This window comes from Salmo salar, chromosome 11 (genome assembly GCF_965601325.2).
Source record: "Salmo salar chromosome 11, fSalSal1, whole genome shotgun sequence".
In the NCBI taxonomy this organism is placed as follows: Eukaryota; Metazoa; Chordata; class Actinopteri; order Salmoniformes; family Salmonidae; genus Salmo; species Salmo salar.
In genome coordinates this window covers 87,858,102-87,879,247 of record NC_138301.1, presented here as the reverse complement: position 1 = coordinate 87,879,247, position 21,146 = coordinate 87,858,102, and the positions used below count along the sequence as shown (strand labels likewise).

General features: G+C 41.1%; 1 protein-coding gene across 2 annotated transcripts in view; it reads left to right on the top strand.

Moving 5' to 3' along the window:
- Positions 1-21,146, top strand: part of LOC106563036 (high affinity cAMP-specific and IBMX-insensitive 3',5'-cyclic phosphodiesterase 8B) — an 81,170-nt gene that overhangs the window by 898 nt on the left and 59,126 nt on the right. The window contains exon 1 of one of the 2 annotated variants that reach the window (XM_014128242.3): positions 4,089-4,948. The exons of the other annotated variant lie outside the window; for it this stretch is intronic. Within the exon in view, the coding sequence (XP_013983717.1) occupies positions 4,667-4,948 (282 nt within the window). The 5' untranslated portion in view covers positions 4,089-4,666. Of the gene's footprint in view, positions 1-4,088; positions 4,949-21,146 lie in introns of those variants that run through there. 2 annotated transcript variants of the gene reach the window in all.

Genomic DNA, 21,146 nt, shown 5'->3' with positions numbered 1-21,146 from the left:
GAGAGATGTATTTTGTAACAGACTGTGCTGAACTATAATTATTGGTGCAGAGAGGCGACCTTGCCGGCAGGGGGCAGCATTCGGTGTTAAGTAAGGTGAACCTACTGAAATGTGAATGAGTCTGTAGCAATAGATACTGTATGTTCCTTCCTGTTTTTGTGCACATGCACCCAGGATACATGGCTGTGTTATAATTTAAGGACACATTTGAAGGTCTTAATGTGTGGATGTAACCCCACTGTTACACTTTATAACCTGGTTATAATCAGATCATAAGACACAATTTGGTTCAAATCAGATTAAGGGAATCATGCAGTGTACAGCGTTTCCCCCACTGTGCCAAGAATTTGATTGTTTTGTCCTTGGTACTGTTTGATTTACACTATGTCTAAGCTAGTTGCCAGGCAATAGGCACTTCATGCCTCAAAAACATCCACAGCCGCCCCCCTCTTTCTCTCTTTCAGCGACTCTCAAGTCCCTGAACACTAACCATGTGTACAAAACCAAACAAGTCAAGTCAGTAATAAATATCAAATGTGACCTTTTGGACTTTAAAGGTGCAGGCTATACTGTATCACCTACACACATTATCGATAGCTTAGATTACCCAACACTTCCTCATCAATCAATTAATGATTGGATTTATGGAGTGTTTCCAGGAGCTCACAGTGGAAACTCTGTTTAGGTGGCCAACAGCTTTCCAGTAGTCCTAATTCGAATCAAATTTTATTGGTCACGTACACATATTTCGCAGATGTTATTGCGGGTGTAGCGAAATGTGCAATGTCAGAGTCCGGAATATGAATGTATATGATGGTGTGTATAGACATTATGGGCAGTATATGAATAGAAAAGGTGTGTACAGCAGTAGTTACATAGGGTAAGACTTCACTAGAAACAGTATATACATATGAAGTGAATTACATTGCATCCGGCTTAGTACACACTGATAAGACAGTCGCAAGTTGTTGCGTTTATCACTTATCAGTAAGTGACAGTTTCGGTACAGTAGGAAGTATAACTGTACCACTGCTGTTCATGCTCTCATTTACATCGACGGGGCTGTAGTGGAGCAGGACGAGAGCTTTAAGTTCCTCAGTGTCCGCATCACTAAGGACCTATCATGGTCCAAACACAAAAGCACAGTCGTGAAGAGGGCGCGACGACGCCTCTTCCCACTAAGGAGGCTGTAAAGATTTGGCATGGGTCCCTCAGATCCTCAAAAAGTTCTACAGCTGCACCATTGTGAACATCTTGACTGGCTGCGTCACCGCCTGGTACGGCAACTGCTCGCCATCTGACCGCAAGGCGCTACAGACAGTAGTGTGTACAGCCCAGTACATGTACTGGGGTCGAATTCCCTGCCATCCAGGACCTCTATACCAGGCGGTGTCAAAGACTCCAGCCACCCAAGTCATAGACTGTTCTTTCTGCTACCGCACGGCAAGCGATACTGGAGCGCCAAGTCTGTGACCAAAAGGCTCCTGGACATCTACCCACAAGCTATAAGACTGCTGAACAGTTCATAAAATGGCCACCCAAACAATTTACATTGACCCCCTTTATTCTTCATTTTTGTATCTTTATTTTTTTTACTGACTCTCTTGCACTGGCTCTATGCACACTCACTAGACTACCCACACACTCACACATACTACACTGACACTCCAACACACACACACAGATACACACACTACATACGCTCACACACACATGCATATTAACGCCACACGCACTCACACACAGACACAGTTTCACACTCTTCACATACGCTGCTGCTACTCTGTTAATGATCTATCCTGATTGCCTAGTCACTTTTACCACTACCTACATGTACATAATGTATTACCTCAATTACCTCAACTATCTTGTACCCCTGCACATTGACTAGGTACCGGTACGCCGTTCTACTGCCAATGTTTGTCTATGGAGATTGCATGGCGGTGTGCTCAATTTTATTCACCTGTCAGCAAAGGGTGTGGCTGAAATAGCTGAATCCATTCATTTGAAGGGGTGTCCACATACTTTTGTATATATGGTGTATATTGTCTCGTTATTATTTTATTGTGTTACTATTTTTCCTTTTTTATTTAGCAAATATTTGTCTTACTTTTTAACTCTGCATTGTTTGGAATGGGCTTGTAAGTAAGCATTTCACGGTAATGTCTACACCTGTTGTATTCGGCGCATGTGACCAATATACGATTTGACTTTATTTGACTAGACCATCATACTTTCCTCTTGCATACATGTCACTGATGCGGGATACTATATGGGAGATGTAATGTAAACACCTGTTGCCATGGTGAGAGAGTGTCTACTCTGCATGATGGTTTGTGGTAGCCACACTGAGGGAAGCCACAACCTATAGGACAGAAAGAATGTCAATCATACTAGCCTTGGATGTCTATTGGTTGTTTTGGAAAAACAGTTTATATTCTTGGTTTGCACCAATAGAATCAAGATATCAGATCAACTACATTATGGACCTTGATTTATATATCGCGTCATCATTTCTCTGTTTTGCTCCTATAATCCACCTACATGTGAGATGTGTGCGACGCGACGTGTGACACGTGTTTGTGTGCATGTGTGCGTGCAGTGGTGTAAAGTACTTAAGTAAAAATACTTTAAATTACTACTTTAGTCGTTTTTAGGGTATCAATTCGAATGCTTAGCAAGACAGAATTTTTTTACAAATCACGCACTTATCAAGAGAACATCCCTGGTCGTTCCTACTGCCTCTGATCTGGTAGACTCATTAAACACAAATGCTTTGTTTGTAAATGATGTCTGAGTGTTGGAGTGCCCCTGGCTCTCCATACATTTTAAAAACAAGAAAGTCGTGCCGTCTGGTTTGCTTAATATATGGAATGTAAAATGATTTATACTTGTACTTTTAATACTTAAGTATATTTTAGCAATTACTTTTACTTTTGATACTTAAGTATATTTAAAACCAAATACTTTAAAACTTTTACTCGTGTATGTAATTTACTGGGTGACTTTCACTTTTACTTGAGTCATTTTCTGTTAAGATATTTTGACTTTTACTCACGAATGACAGTTTTGGTACTTTTTCCACCGCTGTGTGCATGAATGTTTGCGTGCTATGTACACTCTACGTACTCTGAAGTGCTTTTTTTTCATGTTATTCATTTGATATTGAATACATGTTCTCTGTCCGTCAAGAACATTTCACAGATTTAATGGGTTAGGACAGTTTTATTGCAGGACAGTTTTATTGCTTTTTTGTCATTTGCGTAAGTATTAGCCCTACCTAGACACTAATCTAAGGTTCTTTTTTATTTCATTTTTCCTGTAAATGGTTCAGGGTAGGATACTTAGGTAAGCTGGTCCAATATCTGTGTAAAAGGTCAGCTGCTGCCTGGAGAAGTTTTTGTGGATTTATCATATGAAACACACACACACACACACACACACACACACACACACACTCTCTCTCTCTCTCTCTCTATCTCTGTCTCTCTCTCACATATTTTTTAAATTCAAATGATTTGTCTCTTGTTATTTTCTGTGTTTGTGTATGTTTATGATTGCAGTGACAGGTGAAATATACAATAATTCATAGCCTAGAGACAGATTTACAGATCATAAGTGCATGTGTTACTCACAAAGTTTTGCCGGACGTCTCTCCTTGACACCTATGGATATTGTTCCAGTCTTCCAATTGCTGACCAGTGGTGACCGGCTGTGATGGTGCGCACCGGAGAGGAAGACCGCACAGCGGCCTATACAATCATTATTTTCCCTTTTGTGCTTTACCTATTTGCACATCGTTACAACACTGTATGTAGGCCTAATATTACATTTGAAGTGTCTCTATTCCTTTGGAACTTTTGTGAGTGGAATGTTTACTGTACATTTTTTGTTTGTTTCACTTTTGTTTATTATCTATTTCACTTGCTTTTGCCAATGTAAACATATGTTTCCCATGCCAATAAAGCCGTTAGAAATTAATTGAATTGAAGAGTGAGAGAGAACAGAGAGAGAGAGAGAAGAGAAGAGAAAGAGAGAAGACAGAGAGCGAGACCTCAGCCAACGAAATGCGATGGCCAGATAGTGAAGACATGAGCGAGTGTGATCCAGCGATTTCATGCGCGTTAGTTTTCTTCCAATCAAATATGATTTGGATAGGATGAGAAGAGAAGCGTCTTTGTTGACATAATATAAGGATAGCCTGGTGGTTACAGATGGTTACGTTCGCAGGCTGGGCTATAGCCTATAGGCTAGAGAAAATAATTTCATTAATCGACATTATTGCGAGACATGATGGAATTACATAACGCCTATATGCTGCAGTCTATAATAACGTAAATTATGCTCTTTTCTCACTGAACGACTGAATGTAAAACGCAGCAGCAGCAGCACAGATCACAGAGGAATTCACATTGAGCTCCACATAACGAATCAAGGAGCCGAGCGCATGCATGAATTATCAGAGCCGAGGGCTCAGCGGCGATACTAGAGAGATGAAGGACCTTTCGTTCTCCCCTTGATGTGTTCAACCGGCCACTGGGGAGAGACAACCAGGAGCAGCCGATGCTCCGAGAGAACAGCGGCCGCAGCGCCAGACATCGGCGAGAGTGATAACTCAGCGCTGTTTACTGTCATCTGAGAGCTGGCACCGGACCCGCGGTGAGGCATGGGCTGCGCTCCCAGCATCCACGTCTCCCAGAGCGGTGTGATCTACTGCCGAGACTCGGACGAGTCCAACTCTCCGCACCAGACCACCACCATCTCGCAGGGCACCGCGGCCACCCTACATGGGCTGTTCATCAAGACGGACGCGGCCGACACCATCTCATCCGTCATCACCTACCAGAGCAGGCACTCCGGAACCAACTCTCAACGAGAGAGAAGAGAGAACAGCCGGGGACACATCTGCATTGAGGCCGAGACCCAGACCAGTCACACCAGTGTCAAGGTAGATAGATTCGCTCTTTCACAATCGCAGGGAACGAACCACAGTTCACGTAGGCCTGTATTCTGTTCAGCCGAATTCCCGACCTATTCAGAAGGCCAGACATTGTAGTATCGTATCAATTAGCTGCTCCTAATTAAAAACCAATTATCCATGAAGCTTATTCCGTCTTGCATTTGGGGATAGCTAGACTGATATCATTCATGAATAACGTTTTGTGTTCATGGAATGTCTTATCATTGTTTGTTATCTGTCTATGTGCAGTCACTGTGTTGAGGTAGAATTAGCAAACGGGTTTCGTTTTGTTTTGGGGGCATACCCTATAGGTAGCTCGGGCATTCCTGGAGTGATTAATCGAATCATACATAAAAGATGGAGATGGAAGTTCTAGTCTGGTAAGATTTGTCAGCTGGTGTCATCATGACAACAACTTTTCATTTCTGAAAGGTTAGGGTGAGTGAGAGAGTGAGAGTGATTGAGTGAGTGACACCATGGTGAAAGGGCGTTGCACGATAACGAACATTATAATTAACCCTGACCCTTTTGGGCAGTGTACGTTTTTTTGAACATAACATCATTTTAGCATTATGTCATGATGAGCACATGTTCAACTTAATAAAAAACATGTTTTCAATCTGAAGAACTTAAATAACAACAATGACTATAGTACAGTGAGGGAAAAAAGTATTTGATCCCCTGCTGATTTTGTACGTTTGCCCACTGACAAAGAAATGATCAGTCTATAATTTTAATGGTAGGTTTAGTTGAACAGTGAGAGACAGAATAACAACAAAAAAATCCAGAAAAACGCATGTCAAAAATTTTATAAATTGATTTTAATTTTAATGAGGGAAATAAGTATTTGACCCCCTCTCAATCAAAGATTTCTGACTCCCAGGTGTCTTTTATACAGGTAACGAGCTGAGATTAGGAGCACACTCTTAAAGGGAGTGCTCCTAATCTCAGTTTGTTACCTGTATAAAAGACACCTGTCCACAGAAGCAATCAATCAGATTCCAAACTCTCCACCATGGCCAAGACCAAAGAGCTCTCCATGGATGTCAGGGACAAGATTGTAGACCTACACAAGGCTGGAATGGGCTACAAGACCATCGCCAAGCATCTTGGTGAGAAGGTGACAACAGTTGGTGCGATTATTCGCAAATGGAAGAAACACAAAAGAACTGTCAAACTCCCTCAGCCTGGGGCTCCATACAAGATCTCACCTCGTGGATTTGCAATGATCATGAGAATGGTGAGGAATCAGCCCAGAACTACACCGGAGGATCTTGTCAATGATCTCAAGGCAGCTGGGACCATAGTCACCAAGAAAACAATTGGTAACACACTACACCGTGAAAGACTGAAATCCTGCAGCGCCCGCAAGGTCCCCCTGCTCAAGAAAGCACATATACATGTCCGTCTGAAGTTTGCCAATGAACATCTGAATGATTCAGAGGACAACTGGGTGAAAGTGTTGTGGTCAGATAAGACCAAAATGGAGCTCTTTGGCATCAACTCAACTCGCCGTGTTTGGAGGAGGAGGAATGCTGACTATGACCCCAAGAAAACCATCCCCAACGTCAAACATGGAGGTGGAAACATTATGCTTTGGGGGTGTTTTTCTGCTAAGGGGACAGGACAACTTCACCGCATCAAAGGGACGATGGACGGGGCCATGTACCGTCAAATCTTGTGTGAGAACCTCCTTCCCTCAGCCAGGGCATTGAAAATGGGTCGTGGATGGGTATTCCAGCATGACAATGACCCAAAACACACGGCCAAGGCAACAAAGGAGTGGCTCAAGAAGAAGCACATTAAGGTCCTGGAGTGGCCTAGCCAGTCTTCAGACCTTAATCCCAGAGAAAATCTATGGAGGGAGCTGAAGGTTCGAGTTGCCAAACGTCAGCCTCCAAACCTTAATGACTTGGAGAAGATCTACAAAGAGGAGATGTGAGATGTGTGCAAACCTGGTGGCCAACTACAAGAAACGTCTGACATCTGTGATTGCCAACAAGGGTTTTGCCACCAAGTACTAAGTCATGTTTTGAAGAGGGGTCAAATACTTATTTCCCTCATTAAAATGAAAATCATTTTATAACATTTTTGACATGCGTTTTTCTGGATTTTTAAAAATGTATTCTGTCTCTCACTGTTCAAATGAACCTACCATTAAAATTATAGACTGATCATTTCTTTGTCAGTGGGCAAACATACAAAATCAGCAGGGGATGAAATACTTTTCCCCCTTACTGTGCCTATTAACTGCCAAATAAAGTAACAGGATTGACGATTTCATCTTAAATCAGCCATAAATCCTCTTGTGACAGGGTAAATGGAAGATAGTTGTGTGCAACAGAGGGGCAATTTAACCTTTTACTGCAGTGGGCTAAATCAGGGTCACACAGTGTTTCTTGGTAGTCTTAAGCAAATCTACTTTGAAACCAAAATATTCATCTCACACACATGGTTATGGGCTTAAAAAAGAAGACACATGTACCATGTCAGATATAGAGTTTAAATGTATTACATTTTGAGTTTGCATCCCAATGTTACACTTTATATACATCACAGAAGACTGTAATATATGTATATTTAAATGGACATAGAAACACTAGATTTTTATATATATATATAAAATAACAATACACATATGAGGCCACTAGTCATTTGACTGCAGGGAAGGGCTACTGCAAGCTTCACAAAAAAAAGCATGTAATTGTTAAAACATTTATAGCCAGTCTATCTATGGGTAGCAGGGGTTTTTTTTACCACAAAACACCAGACAATTGCCAAAAAAGAGTAGATCCAGCTCACCTGCTTCTTGACTATAATTTGACTATTAGATGTTTATAATGTTTCCTTTGAAAAAACATTTTAAAAGGAATAGATTCACGATATTAAAATGAGAATTCACGCAAAAGGGTTTACCTTAAAATGAGGAACAGGTTTTTTTGTGCCTTTTTTTCTGCCCCCCACCCCTGTTATTTTTTGTCTGTTTCACCATTGAAGGGATAGTTCGAGACTTTGGCAATGAGGCCCTTTATCTACTTCCCCAGAGTCAGATGAACTCGTGGATACCATTTGAATGTATCTGCGTCCAGTATGACAGACATTAGAGGTAGTTTCGCAAGCCAATGCTAACTAACGTTAGTGCAATGACCTCCAGTGATTGCGCTAACGCTAGTTAGCAATTGTACAAACGTTAGATAGCAACTTCCTTCAAACTTCACGCAGAGACGAAAATGATATCCACGAGTTCATCTGACTCTGTGGACGTAGATAAAGGGCCTCGTTGCCAAAATCCCGGAATTATCCCTTTAAGGATTCCAGCTTTAACGTGAATCACTAATCACATGAAATAATCATCTTCAGAAATAACTTAGTCAACGCAGCAAAATAACTAGGGGCGTTATAATGAAGGTGAAAACTTGTTGAAATGTCCCGGTTAAGTAGGTTTAAATCTTCAGAGAAGTCACATAGAGGTTGCATAGAGGGACATATCAAAATGCAAAATTCTGGCACTTTAGCAAGTCTTTATTCAAATAAAAAATCGGATTTATTGAATTCTCCATGTGGTCTATATTAAAAGGGACTTCGTTTAATATAACAGGCTTTTAAAAAACAATATTGGTTGGCAACTTCTACTTAAAATACCCAAAGGACGAAAAAGGGACTCATTTCGTCAAACGACTCATTGCTCAAAACTGTTAAGTGACACTTTGAACCCTCTGAGGCTCAATCATGCGTAATAAAGCAGGCATAGGTTTGACACTGTTTGGTAGGTGTACTTTCTGCTCTCTGAGGGCATAGGCCTGGGTTGCTGTTATGGATTATGTGACAAATGTATCAGGGTACAAACAGCGTTATACAAATAAAACATGAATGACTAATTGACAGATAGACATTCTGACTGATTAATTAACTGACTGACATCTCTCATCTGTAATGTCATCAGTATGACACTGTGTTATGTGGGTCGTTTCGCAGAGGGGTAACGGACTTCGCAAAGGGTGTCACCAAGAGTCTAGTGACAAAGTAGCATGTGACGTGACAGGGCTGGCTGGGCTGGATGACATGTGGACATCTGAGAAACGGGTTGTAAACATGAGGAGCATGTCAACTGTGTGTCTGTGTGTTTGTGAGTAAAGCATGAGGGCAGACCGACGCAACATCATCACATTATTGAACTCCTTTCACCACTTCCAATGAGGCTGAGGTAACCGTTCACGTTCACATTGCGGATTGTCCATTCCAATGGACATCAGGCCTGAATGGGGCCGATTCGGACCAACGTTTACGTAATTGTCTAGCACAGTGGGAGGGAGGCCAGTGAAGCCGTGCCTTGTGAAGTGTAATGATACACAATGGCTTATTGTCGTTACGGCCTAATAACTGAATGGCCTTTATAGATCTGTATCATGAGTTGAGGACAGATGAGCGATAGAGAGAGGGAGACTCTTTCTCTCGCTTTCTCTCTCATGGTATGAGAAGGTATCATTGATGCTATTGAGTGTTGAAGCCCTGGTGATGAGCTCACTCTATTCCCTACAGGACCTCAGTCATGTTGTTGATAAGCCACCCAAACACTGGTGTGTGTGTGCGTGTGCATGCATGCGTGTGCGTCTGTGTAAGAGCAGTTGTTGTTTACCCCTGTGGACAGAGCAACAGTGCGGGGTTGTGAAGTGAATAGTCACATGTGAGAGGGCTGATGATGTTGAGCTTTACTCTGTAGACTCCAGGGCTTCTCACACAGCCTGTCCGGTAGGGAACCTCCACCCTGTGGTTGCAGGGTTTTGTTACAGCCCAGCACTAACTTGATTAAAATAATCAATGGAAGATTAGTCTATTTTTTTAAATAACAGGTGTGATGTTGTACTGTAGCTCCTTGAGTAAACTGTGTGTAACCTAATGTAGCAGGCGTAAAATAAATAGATATATTTCTGGTCCCGACTATAAAAGAAAACTGTTGGGGGAGTTTCTCTTCTGCACTGTTTCATTCTTTTTTTAAAACAACATGTCTATTGATTGTTCTTCTTTAACAAGACATATATAAGCAGAAATATGACATGAAGAAAAAAAATAACAGCAAAACCACATCAAAAGTTCACAGCAACAAAAAATGAAAAATAAATAAATGATGAAACATCTAAGACAAAACAAAAGTGTTACAGAAGCATAAAACCACCGAAATGACATTTTACGGTGGTCTGATCCAATAGGATAGAACATATTTGGGACAAATTTCAGATGAAACACTGCGCCACAAGCCAATTGGATATCTCTCACCACCACCTCCCCACATGCACACAAAGCATAGTACACTACCCAGAGTTCCCTTCGTTAGCAAATATTTCACCCACATCACTCTGCTCAACAAAATCCCCAAATGGTTCCCAAACCTTTTCAAAAGTGTCTTGTTTACACTTAACCATATATGTTATATTTTCCATTGTTAGGCAAGACGACATTCCCCTAAGCCATTGGGCAATACTAGGCCTGTTCACACTTTTCCAGGCAAGAGCTATCAAGCGTTTTGCTTGCAACAAGCACAAGTGTTGTACATGGTTCTTTAGATGAGGATTGATTGGGTAGAACCCCAGGATAAACACTTTGGGATGGAGAGGCAATTTTACTGACACTATTTGGGATATCATATGTGATACCTCCTTCCAAAAATCTAGAATGTTCTCACAGTCCCACAGACAATGAACCAGAGTTCCTTTAGCGTGATTGCACTTGTAGCATATATGTGGAATTGTACTATTAAATGTATTTAACTTAGCAGGGGTTACATATGTTCGCATCAACCAATTGTATTGCAATAGTTTTAGCCGAGTATTCAGTCTGTGTCTGAGCCTTAGTACATATACTACTCCATTCATCCAAGACTATGTCCTCCCAAATAACTTCCTTCCAAGAGTTCAGTTTGTGCGCAGAGGATTCGGTGGTTTCCCCAGATAGAACTAAAACATGGCAAAGAATGCGTTTCACCAAGGAACTTCCGCACTTCATACCAAACGTTGATCGTATTAAAAACAAAGGTGTGTCTTCATATCAGCTGAGTAAATGTAGAGGTTATGGGGTGAATTGGGTACAACTGAAGACATCGCAATCTCCATCCATGAAGGGAGAGACTCGGAGGTAAAATAGTACATAGCAGTGCGAAGCTGAGCTGCCCAGTAGTACCACTGGATATTAGGCAAATGGAGCCCCCCCCCCCCCCCCCGTCATACGGTAGGTACAATAAGGACAAGCAAACTCTGGGACATCTGTTATTCCAGATAAATATAGTGAACATCTTTTTAAGCCTTGTAAAGAGGGATGGTGGTGGCGGCAAGGGAATGTTCTGAAATAAATAGAAGAGTTTTGGGAGAATGTTAATCCTGCCAATTAAAGATATAGGTAAAGATGACCATCCATCTATCGATTGAGTTTTTGAATCTACGACAGGGTCATAGTTAGTTGAGACTATGAGGTCAATCTCTGGTGCAATACAAATGCCGGGATATGTAAAGCATTCCGTTGCATTAAAAAAAAGAAGTCAGAGGTGTAGGTCTACATCTTTCCTCCTCCTTCAGCATCTTAATTGAGGATTTTGCGTTATTTATTTTGTATCCCAAGAACGCCCCAAACTCTTTAATTCAGTCCAGAAGTGCAGGTATAGAATTGCACAAATTACATCGTCTGCATAAAGGGCAATTCGATGTTCCATCTGATCTATTCTGATACCTGACTATTGGGGTGGCACCTAACAGCTATGGCTACAGGCTCAATGGCTCGGATAAACAGGAGAGGAGAAAGAAGGCAGCCCTGCCTAGAACCCCTGCAGATGTCAAAAGGTTTAGATACTGAATTAGTAGTAAGGATCTCTGCAGTGGGATTTGTATATAGTATCTTTATCTATTTACAAAAGCTCTCACCACAACCAAGACGAGTTAACACTTCAAAAAGGTAGGGCCACTCAACCCTGTCGAAAGCCTTCTCTGGTCCAGCGACAGGATCGCAGTGTCTGATGACCCAGATCTAGCATGTAGAACATTTATCACTCTCCTAACATTATGAAATCCTTCACGACCTTGAATAAAGCCATTTTGGTCTCTACCCAGCATATCCGGGAGAAAACCCTCCAACCTCCTCGCATTTGCTTTTTCAAAAGTGAAATAGCACGATAGGAATCACATTTGGCATGCAGCTTTCTAGGTTTTAGGAGCAGAGTGAGCAGAGTGATCAGAGCTCCTCTCAAAGAAGGGTGCAGCAGACCATTTTCATAAGATTCCAAAAACATCTCCAGGAGCGGAGTGCAGTTTGTTCTTAAATCTTTTGTATATGTCAATGGGCTGCCCATCTGGGCCAGATGCCCCTCCCCGCCTTCATACTATCAATTGCTTTGGAAATTTCCTCCACAGTCAGCTCAGCATTAAGAATGTCCTTAGATTCATCAGAAATATTTGGAAACTCCAATCTATCTAAAAACTAGCCTGGGTATAAGTTTCAGGAGGATATTCTGATGCATATAATTTTTCATAAAAGGATTTAAAGGTATTGTTCATCTCCCGAGGGTCTACCGTCACAGCTTCCCCTGCATCCTGAATTGATTGCCGTCTCTCCTTGCTGCTGTTTGATTTGCCAGGCCAACAGCTTCCCAGCTTTTTCACCCTTGTCATAATATGATTGGTTTAGTCTCAATAAGCTTGTTGCAGCTCTACCCGCAGAAATTCTGTTATATCGAGCCCTGAGCAAGAGCAACTCCTTGTGGAATTAGTGAGGAAAATTTCTCTCTCCAGAGTTTTAATTTTGTTTTCAAGTAATTAAATATTTTGCTGAGTATTTGTTGACTTGGAGCTGATTAAATATATAATTTGACCCCTTATGAAAGCTTTATAGGCTTCCCATCTAGTACAAGCTGAAGTCTGTGTTGTATTAATTGAAAAGTATAGGTCAATTTGCTGTCCAATGTGTTCTGTAAAACTTGTATCTTGCAGCCATTTAGGTTGGAAGTGCCATTTAGGTGGGATACCAACTAAATTAGAATCGGAATATATAAGAGTTGCTGTAGAGTGGTTAGAGATGACAATGCTATCATAGAAGCAATCTTCAATTTTAGAGCGTAATGCTGCAGAGATAAAAAAATAGTCGATTTGGGAATAGGTCTGGTGAGTGCTAGAGTAACAGGAGTATTCCACATCATCTGGTTTCATTTCTCTCCAAATCTCTATTAAGTTTAAATCCTTCATAAAGGATTTAAAGATTAAAGATGTGACTGATCAGCTCTGCGCCATACCACAAGCCCTCTTCTACACTGTTGAACGAATCAAGTAAATGTGGAGGAGGAGTTAAACTGGAGTGTCGCTTTGTTAAAACTTCTTAGGGCTAGGCCCATTTTTTCTCCACTTCCTGTCTAAATTACGTGCCCAAAGTAAACTGCCTGTAGCTCAGGCACTGAAAACACTTTGAAGTTTGTAGAAATGTAAAAATAATGTAGGAGAATATAACACATTAAATATGGTAGGAGAAAATCCAAAGAAAAACCACCCAGAATTTATTTTTTTGGAGAAACCATCCTCTTAGAAATGTAAGAGTAAGGTCATATTGAACATTAGCTCCCTTGATGCATTTTCTATGGCTTCCACGGGGTGTCAGCAGTCTATGTTCAAGGTTTCAGGCTTGTAACTTAAAAAACAAATAAGAAATATCAGTTATAGCAGAAGGACACAGTCCTGTAAATTTGTGTTTGCGCGAGACATGAAGACATTACACACCTGATAAAATCGGTTTCCTATTGAACATACTTCTTTCCGTAAGAAATATTATAGTTTAATTACATTTTAGGGTATCTGAGGAATAAATAGAATTGTATTTTGACTTGTTGAAACAAAGTTTAGGGGTAGATTTTCAGATTCCTTTCTCTGCATGTTGAACGAGTGGATTACTCAAATCGATGGCGCCAATTAAACAGACTTTTTGGGATATAAAGAAGGATTTTATCTAACAAAATGACACTACATGTTATAGCTGGGACCCTTTGGATGACAAATCAGAGTAAGATTTTCAAAAAGTAAGTCAATATTTAATTGTTATTTGTGAATGTATGAAACCTGTGCCGCTGGGAAAATATTTTGATGTGTGGTGCCGTCATCAAACAATCGCATGGCATGTTTTCACTGTAATAGCTACTGTAAATCGGACAGTGCAGTTAGATTAACAAGAATTTAAGCTTTCAGCCGATATGAGACACTTATATGTACATATATATTTAAAATCCATAATATTTATGATTATTTATTTGAATTGTGGGCCCTCCAGTTTCACCGGAAGTTGTCCCACTAGCGGCTCCTATCCCTAAGAAAAGCGGAAGTTGCATCATAGACTCTCTTTCCATTTCCCCTGAAATCCAGAAGCATCCGGTTGTTTCCGACCCCGCAGCCTGTGTAACACATTTTTTTTTTTTTTTTCTCAATATCTGTGTAAGTAATGAGTCTTGCAGGTCCATGGTCTTCAGGAGTCTGAGTGTTGACCTAATTTCTACCTCATATGTAACCTCTGTCACAAGCTCACAACTCATCACTCACACAAACCCTCCATACAAGTTAGCTAACTGCCCATCACTTTCCTGACCCTCTCATGACTTTCTATCTCATGAATGATGTCGTTGTTGTTGTTTTTCTAAATGACTTAAATCATTATTTATAACTACTTCAAGAGGCTCTGCAATCGTTGCCTGACGACTCAAACTGAATTCTTACATTTTAGTCATTTTATCAGACGCTCTTATCAAGAGCTTGGGGTTAAGTGCCTTGCTCAAGGGCACATTGTCATATTTTTTCCCACCTAGACGGCTCAGGATTCGAACCAGTGATATTTCGGTTAGTGGGAAAGTAGTGGGGGAAAAAGGTCTAATGGTCACCACACATGCCAGTATTTCATATGACAGAAATGTAAATACAGTTGAAGTCGGAAGTTTACATACACTTTAGCCAAATACATTTAAACTCAGTTTTTCACAATTCCTGACATTTAATCCTAATAAAAGGTCCCTGTCTTAGGTCAGTTGGGATCACAACTTTATTTTAAGAATGTGAAATGTCAGAATAATAGTAGAGAGAATGATTTATTTCAGCTTTTATTTCTTTCATCACATTCCCAGTGGGTCAGAAGTTTACATACACTCAATTAGTATTTGGTAGCATTGCCTTTAAATTGTTTAACTAGGGTCAAACGTTTCTGGTAGCCTTCCACAAGCTTCCCACAATAAGTTGGGTGAATTTTAGGCCCATTCCTCCTGACAGAGCTGGTGTAACTGAGTCAGGTTTGTCGGCCTCCTTGCTCGCACACACTTTTTCAGTTCTGCCTACAAATTTTCTATTGGATTGAGGTCAGGGCTTTGTGATGGCCACTCCAACACCTTGACTTTGTTGTTCTGAAGCCATTTTGCCACAACTTTGGAAGTATGCTTGGGGTCATTGTCCATTTGGAAGACCCATTTGCGACCAAGCTTTAACTTCCTGACTGATGTCTTGAGATGTTGCTTCAATATATCCACATAATGTCTAATGTTTAATTCATACCGTGGATTTACTACATGTTCATAAGCAGTGTTGGGGCTAAAGCATTACAAAGAAACACTTTAGAGTCTAATCCTGAATGCCGGTGTCTATTCCACAATCCACTGTGCACTACTGCGCAATCCACTGTCTCATCAGCCCAGCCAAGCACTTTATGAACTTGATCTCCACTATAAAAAGCATCTAGACATTATCTCACATTTCTTTTAGACTAACATTTTGTTTTCAACAGCGGAGATTTGTATAAGCCTTGATAAGCTCTCTCCGACATTTGCAACATTGTTTCAATATTCAAATTCAACTGTCTTGGTGTGTTTGGACCATGATAGTTTGTTGGTGATGTGGACATCAATGAACTTGAAGCTCTCGACCTGCTCCACTACAGCCCCGTTGATGAGAATGGGGATGTGCTCGGTCCTCCTTTCCTGTAGTCCACAATCATCTCCTTTGTCTTGATCATGTTGAGGGAGAGGTTGTTATCCTGCCACCACACTGCCAGGTCTCTGACCTCCTCCCTATAGGCTGTCTCATCGTTGTCGGTGATCAGGCCTACCGCTGTTGTGTTGTCGGCAAACGTAATGATGGTGTTGGAGTTGTGCTTGGCCATGCAGTTATGGGTGAACAGGGAGCACAGGAGGGGACTGAGCATGCACCCCTGAGGGGCCCAAGTGTTGAGGATCAGCATGGCAGATGTGTTGTTTCCTACCCTACCACCTGGGGGCGGCCCATTAGGAAGTCCAGGATCCAGTTGCAGAGGGAGGTGTTTAGTCCCAGGGTCCTTAGCTTAGTGATGAGCTTTGAGGGCACTGTGGTGTTGAACGCTGAGCTGTAGTCAATGAATAGCATTCTCACATAGGTGTTCCTTTTGTGGAGTGTGAAGTGCAATAGAGATTGCTTCATCTGTGGATCTGTTGGGGCGGTATGCAAATTGGAGTGGGTCTAGAGTTTGTGGGATAATGGTGTTGATGTGAGCCATGACCAGCCTTTCAAAGCACTTCATGGCTACAGACGTGAGTGCTATGGGTCAGTAGTCATTTAGGTAGGTTACCTTGGTGTTCTTGGGCACAGGGACTATGGTGGTCTGCTTGAAAGATGTTGGTATTACAGACTCGGTCAGGGACAGGTTTAAAATGTCAGTGAAGACACTTGCCAGTTGGTCAGTGTATGCTCAGAGTACATGCGCTGTATGTTGTGAATGTTGACCTTTTTAAAGGTCTTACTCACATTGGCTACGGAGAGCGTGATCACACAGTCGTCCGGAACAGCTGATGCTCTCATGAATGCTTCAGTGTTGCTTACCTCGAATCGAGCATAGAAGTTATTTAGCTCGTCTGGTAGGCTCGTGTCACTTGGCAGCTTGCGGCTGTGCTTCCCTTTGTAGTCCGTTTTCATAAAAGAAAATAAATAAAAAAGATAAAAAGCCAGGGGTTACAGTTGTGTAAACAGTTGTGTAAACTTATGATAGAGTTCTAAGAATATAGTGTTTTTTTGGTTATTGACTAGTTCTAGAGACTTTATTAGATATTGGATTTCAAGTAAAAATATATTGCATTTAGGGACAGATTTCCAATATTTGTTTTTGTGTTTATAAAATTTACCGGAGAGAATGAAGAAATGAATGACTCATTCAGTGCTTTTGTTTTCATTTTAATAATAACATATTACATCTTTCATTGTAAATACATGGGTCTTATTGATAAAATAAAAAATGTAAATACTTAACTCGCTCCAAAATAACTTCCCAGAGTCACACTCATAAAAAATGTGTATAATCGTTTCTCCTTCTTTATCACAGAAAAGGCATATGTCCTCTAAACCATGAATATTGACAACAAGTTATTGCAAGGGTACATTTTGTGCAAGATTTTAAAACTTCTAGTTGGGGTATGTACGTACGGTCACTGTGGGTACGACATCATCGATGCACTTATTGATGAAGCTAGTGAATGAGGTGGTGTACTCCTCAACGCCATCGAAAGAATCCTGGAACATATTCCAGTCTGTGCTAGCAAAACAGTCCTGTAGCTTAGCATCTGCGTCATCTGTCCACTTCCTTATTGAGCGAGTAACTAGTACTTCCTGCTTTAATTTCACTTGTAAGAAGGAATCAGGTGGATAGAGTCAGATTTGCCAAATGGAGGACGAGGGAGAGCTTTGTTCATGTCTCTGTGTGTGGAGTAAAGGAGGTCTAGAGTTTTTTTCGCTCTGGTTGCACATTTAACATGCTGATAGAAAGGAGGTAAAACTGATTTAAGTTTCCCTGCATTAAAGTCCCCGGCCACTAGGAGCGCCGCCTCTGGATGAGCATTTTCTTGTTTGCGTAAACATGTGTTTCTACTTCAATATGTTTATACTTATGTGTACATAATTAAACAAAAGCATTAATTTTAAGTATTGTAAAGGAGATATTGCATCTGTCATTATTACTTGAGTTGGTATAGCCCAGAATTATAAATCAGGCTACGGACGGTAGGCTATGCAAGCCATTCAAAGGTAGTGTTCGCCCTCTATAGAGCATAAGAATGACACACGCAAGGTATCTCCTGACAGTTACTTTTTATGCAAGTAAGGATGTAACTTAACGAGTTACCTTTAAGCGTAGTGTTCCCCAACACTGTTGATGAGTGTGTTGTTTCATGCAGACCATATCGTATCTATAACTTCACCATGTTAGATCACACTGCATGGTAAGAAGACACTGTATAATTCAAATACCATGACTACGGATAATCCTGAATTATTCATGAATAATGATGAGTGAGAATGTCACAGAGGGTCAAAGATCATACCTCCCCTGTTGTTGGTAATGGTGAGAGGTTAGCATGTCTTGGGATTATGATCTTTGACCACTTGTAGCTTTGTCACTCATTATTATTCACAAATCATTCAGGATTATCCGTAATCATGGTAGAATCCACATTAATGTAGAAGTGCTTGGAAACATATTATATTCTTATTTACAATAAAAGAGACTCAAAAATGACATAATACATTATTTCCCATTCATTTCTATTGGGCCCAAAATAATTTGAAACACACCAAAACAAACAGCAAATGCATCCAACAAGTTTGTAGAGTCACAAGCTTGATGTAGTCATTGCGTGATAGTAATATGGGACCAAAAACAAAACTTTTGTTGACTTTTTTTATTAGACTCTTTAGGGGTGTCAATAATTTTGACCCCTGCCTTTAAAAAAAAAAGTTAAACTTTTTAAACAAAACCTCTTTCTCTGAGCAATTGTAAAATACTATAATTTCCCAATTTTTTGATCATACAATATAGATCAGTATTTGAATGATTTATTTTATACTGTCATTATTGATAATTGATCAAGGGTGTCAATAATTTTCGGGACCCCACTGTATGTAGGTTACTCACTGTAACTGTAAGTGAATGTCATTGTGAATGCAGTGAGAGATGTGTACCTGTCGTTATGATGCAGTAATGTGACCTTGATGGATGCTTATGGCTTCATATTTCCTGTCATGAACACACACACACACACACACACAGGTAGATGGTACTCTGTGTTCTCTGTTACAGTATAACACAGCCTGTTCTATATTCAGGACAGACAGACAGACAGACAGACAGACAGACAGACAGACAGACAGACAGACAGACAGACAGACAGACAGACAGACAGACAGACAGACAGACAGACAGACAGACAGGGAGGGAGGGAGGCAGGCAGGCAGGCAGGCAGGCAGGCAGGCAGGCAGGCAGGCAGGCAGGCAGGCAGGCAGGCAGGCAGGCAGGCAGGCAGGTAGGTGTCAGCTACCAGGTGGTCTGATGAAAGGCTAGAAGAGATTTTAGAGTGGAGAGGATGCATCTGTTTTTTTGTTTTTGTGTGAGAGAGTGTGCTAATGTATCTGAGAGCTTTCAGGGAACCATTGTGTTTTTTTTTTTTTATCTGGGCCAGCGCTACAACACATACACAGCACTGCGGACTCATATAGGCCAGAATAAATGGACACTACATGAAAAGAGAGAGAAACAGAGAGAGAGAGAGAAAAACAGAGAGAGAGATAATTATGCTCTAACCTGTCTCTGCTTAATAGTGCTGAGCTATTAGTGTTTCTTTTAGGTTGGTTCGGTTTCAGTTAGATTATTACAAAATAATAAAGTTTTTTCGATTTCGGTTTTGATCTTTTTTTACGTTAAATGCATCATGATATAATGACATTACAATGATTTTAGAGCTTTTTAATTGACATTTCAAAACGAAAAATTGTGAACATTCAATTGCCGAAACATTGAAAATATTCCATTGTCTCTGTCAGGTCCACATTGGGTAGACATCAATTGAAAAATAGGAAATGAATATGAAATAATAAAATAGTTAAGTTGTGTATATTACTTTGTTTTATTTGATGACTTTATTCTTTTTAATTCCTTAAAGTCATCATCTCATCTCTGCTCAAAGGGCTCCCAAGTGGCGCACCGGTCTAAGGCACTGCATCTCAATGCTAGAGGTGTCACTACAGACCCTGGTTTGATTCCAGGCTGTGTCACACCCGGCTGTGATTGGGAGACCCATAGGGTGGCGCACAATTGGCCTAGCGTTGTCCGGGTTAGGGTTAGGCCGGGGTAGCCGTCATTGTAAATAAGAATTTGTTCTCAACGATAGACCCCTTTTTTTCAATTTCCGCCTAAAATGACATACCCAAATCTACTAGCAAGGATATATTCTTGATACCATTTGAAAGGAAACACTTTGAAGTTTATGGAAATGTGAAAGGAATGTAGGAGAATATAACACATTAGATCTGGTAAAAGATAATACAAAGAAAAAAACAACAGTTTTTTTTGTACCATCATTTTGAAATGCAAGAGAAAGGCCATAATGTATTATTCCAGCCCAGGTGCAATTTAGATTTTGGCCACTAGATGGCAGCAGTGTTTGTGCAAAGTTTCACACTGATCCAACCATTGCATTTCTGTTCAAAATGTTGTATCAAGAGTGCCCAAATGTGCCTAATTTGTTTATTTATAACTGTTCATGTTCAAAACTGTGCACTCTCCTCAAACAATAGCATGGTATTCTTTCACTGTAATAGCTACTGTAAATTGGACAGTGCAGTTAGAGTAACAAAAATGTAAGCTTTCTGCCAATATCAGATATGTATATGTCCTGGGAAATGTTCTTGTTACAGTGTAGGGAACAGTGTAGGTTACGTCCCTCTCTTCGCCCCAACCCGGGCTCGAACCAGGGACCCTTGCACACATCAACAACTGACACCCACGAAGCATCGTTACCCATCGCGCCACAAAAGCCGCGGCCCTTGCAACCAGGTGGCGAATCGCATCTCTGCATGTCTGGCAGACATATCAGTGTGGATGACGGATCACCACCTCAAGCTGAACCTCGGCAAGACGGAGCTGCTCTTCCTCCCGGGGAAGGACTGCCCGTTCCATGATCTCGCCATCACGGTTGACAACTCCCTTGTGTCCTCCTCCCAGAGTGCTAAGAGCCTTGGCGTGACCCTGGACAACACCCTGTCGTTCTCCACCAACATCAAGGCGGTGACCCGATCCTGTAGGTTCATGCTCTACAACATTCGCAGAGTACGACCCTGCCTCACACAGGAAGCGGCGCAGGTCCTAATCCAGGCACTTGTCATCTCCCGTCTGG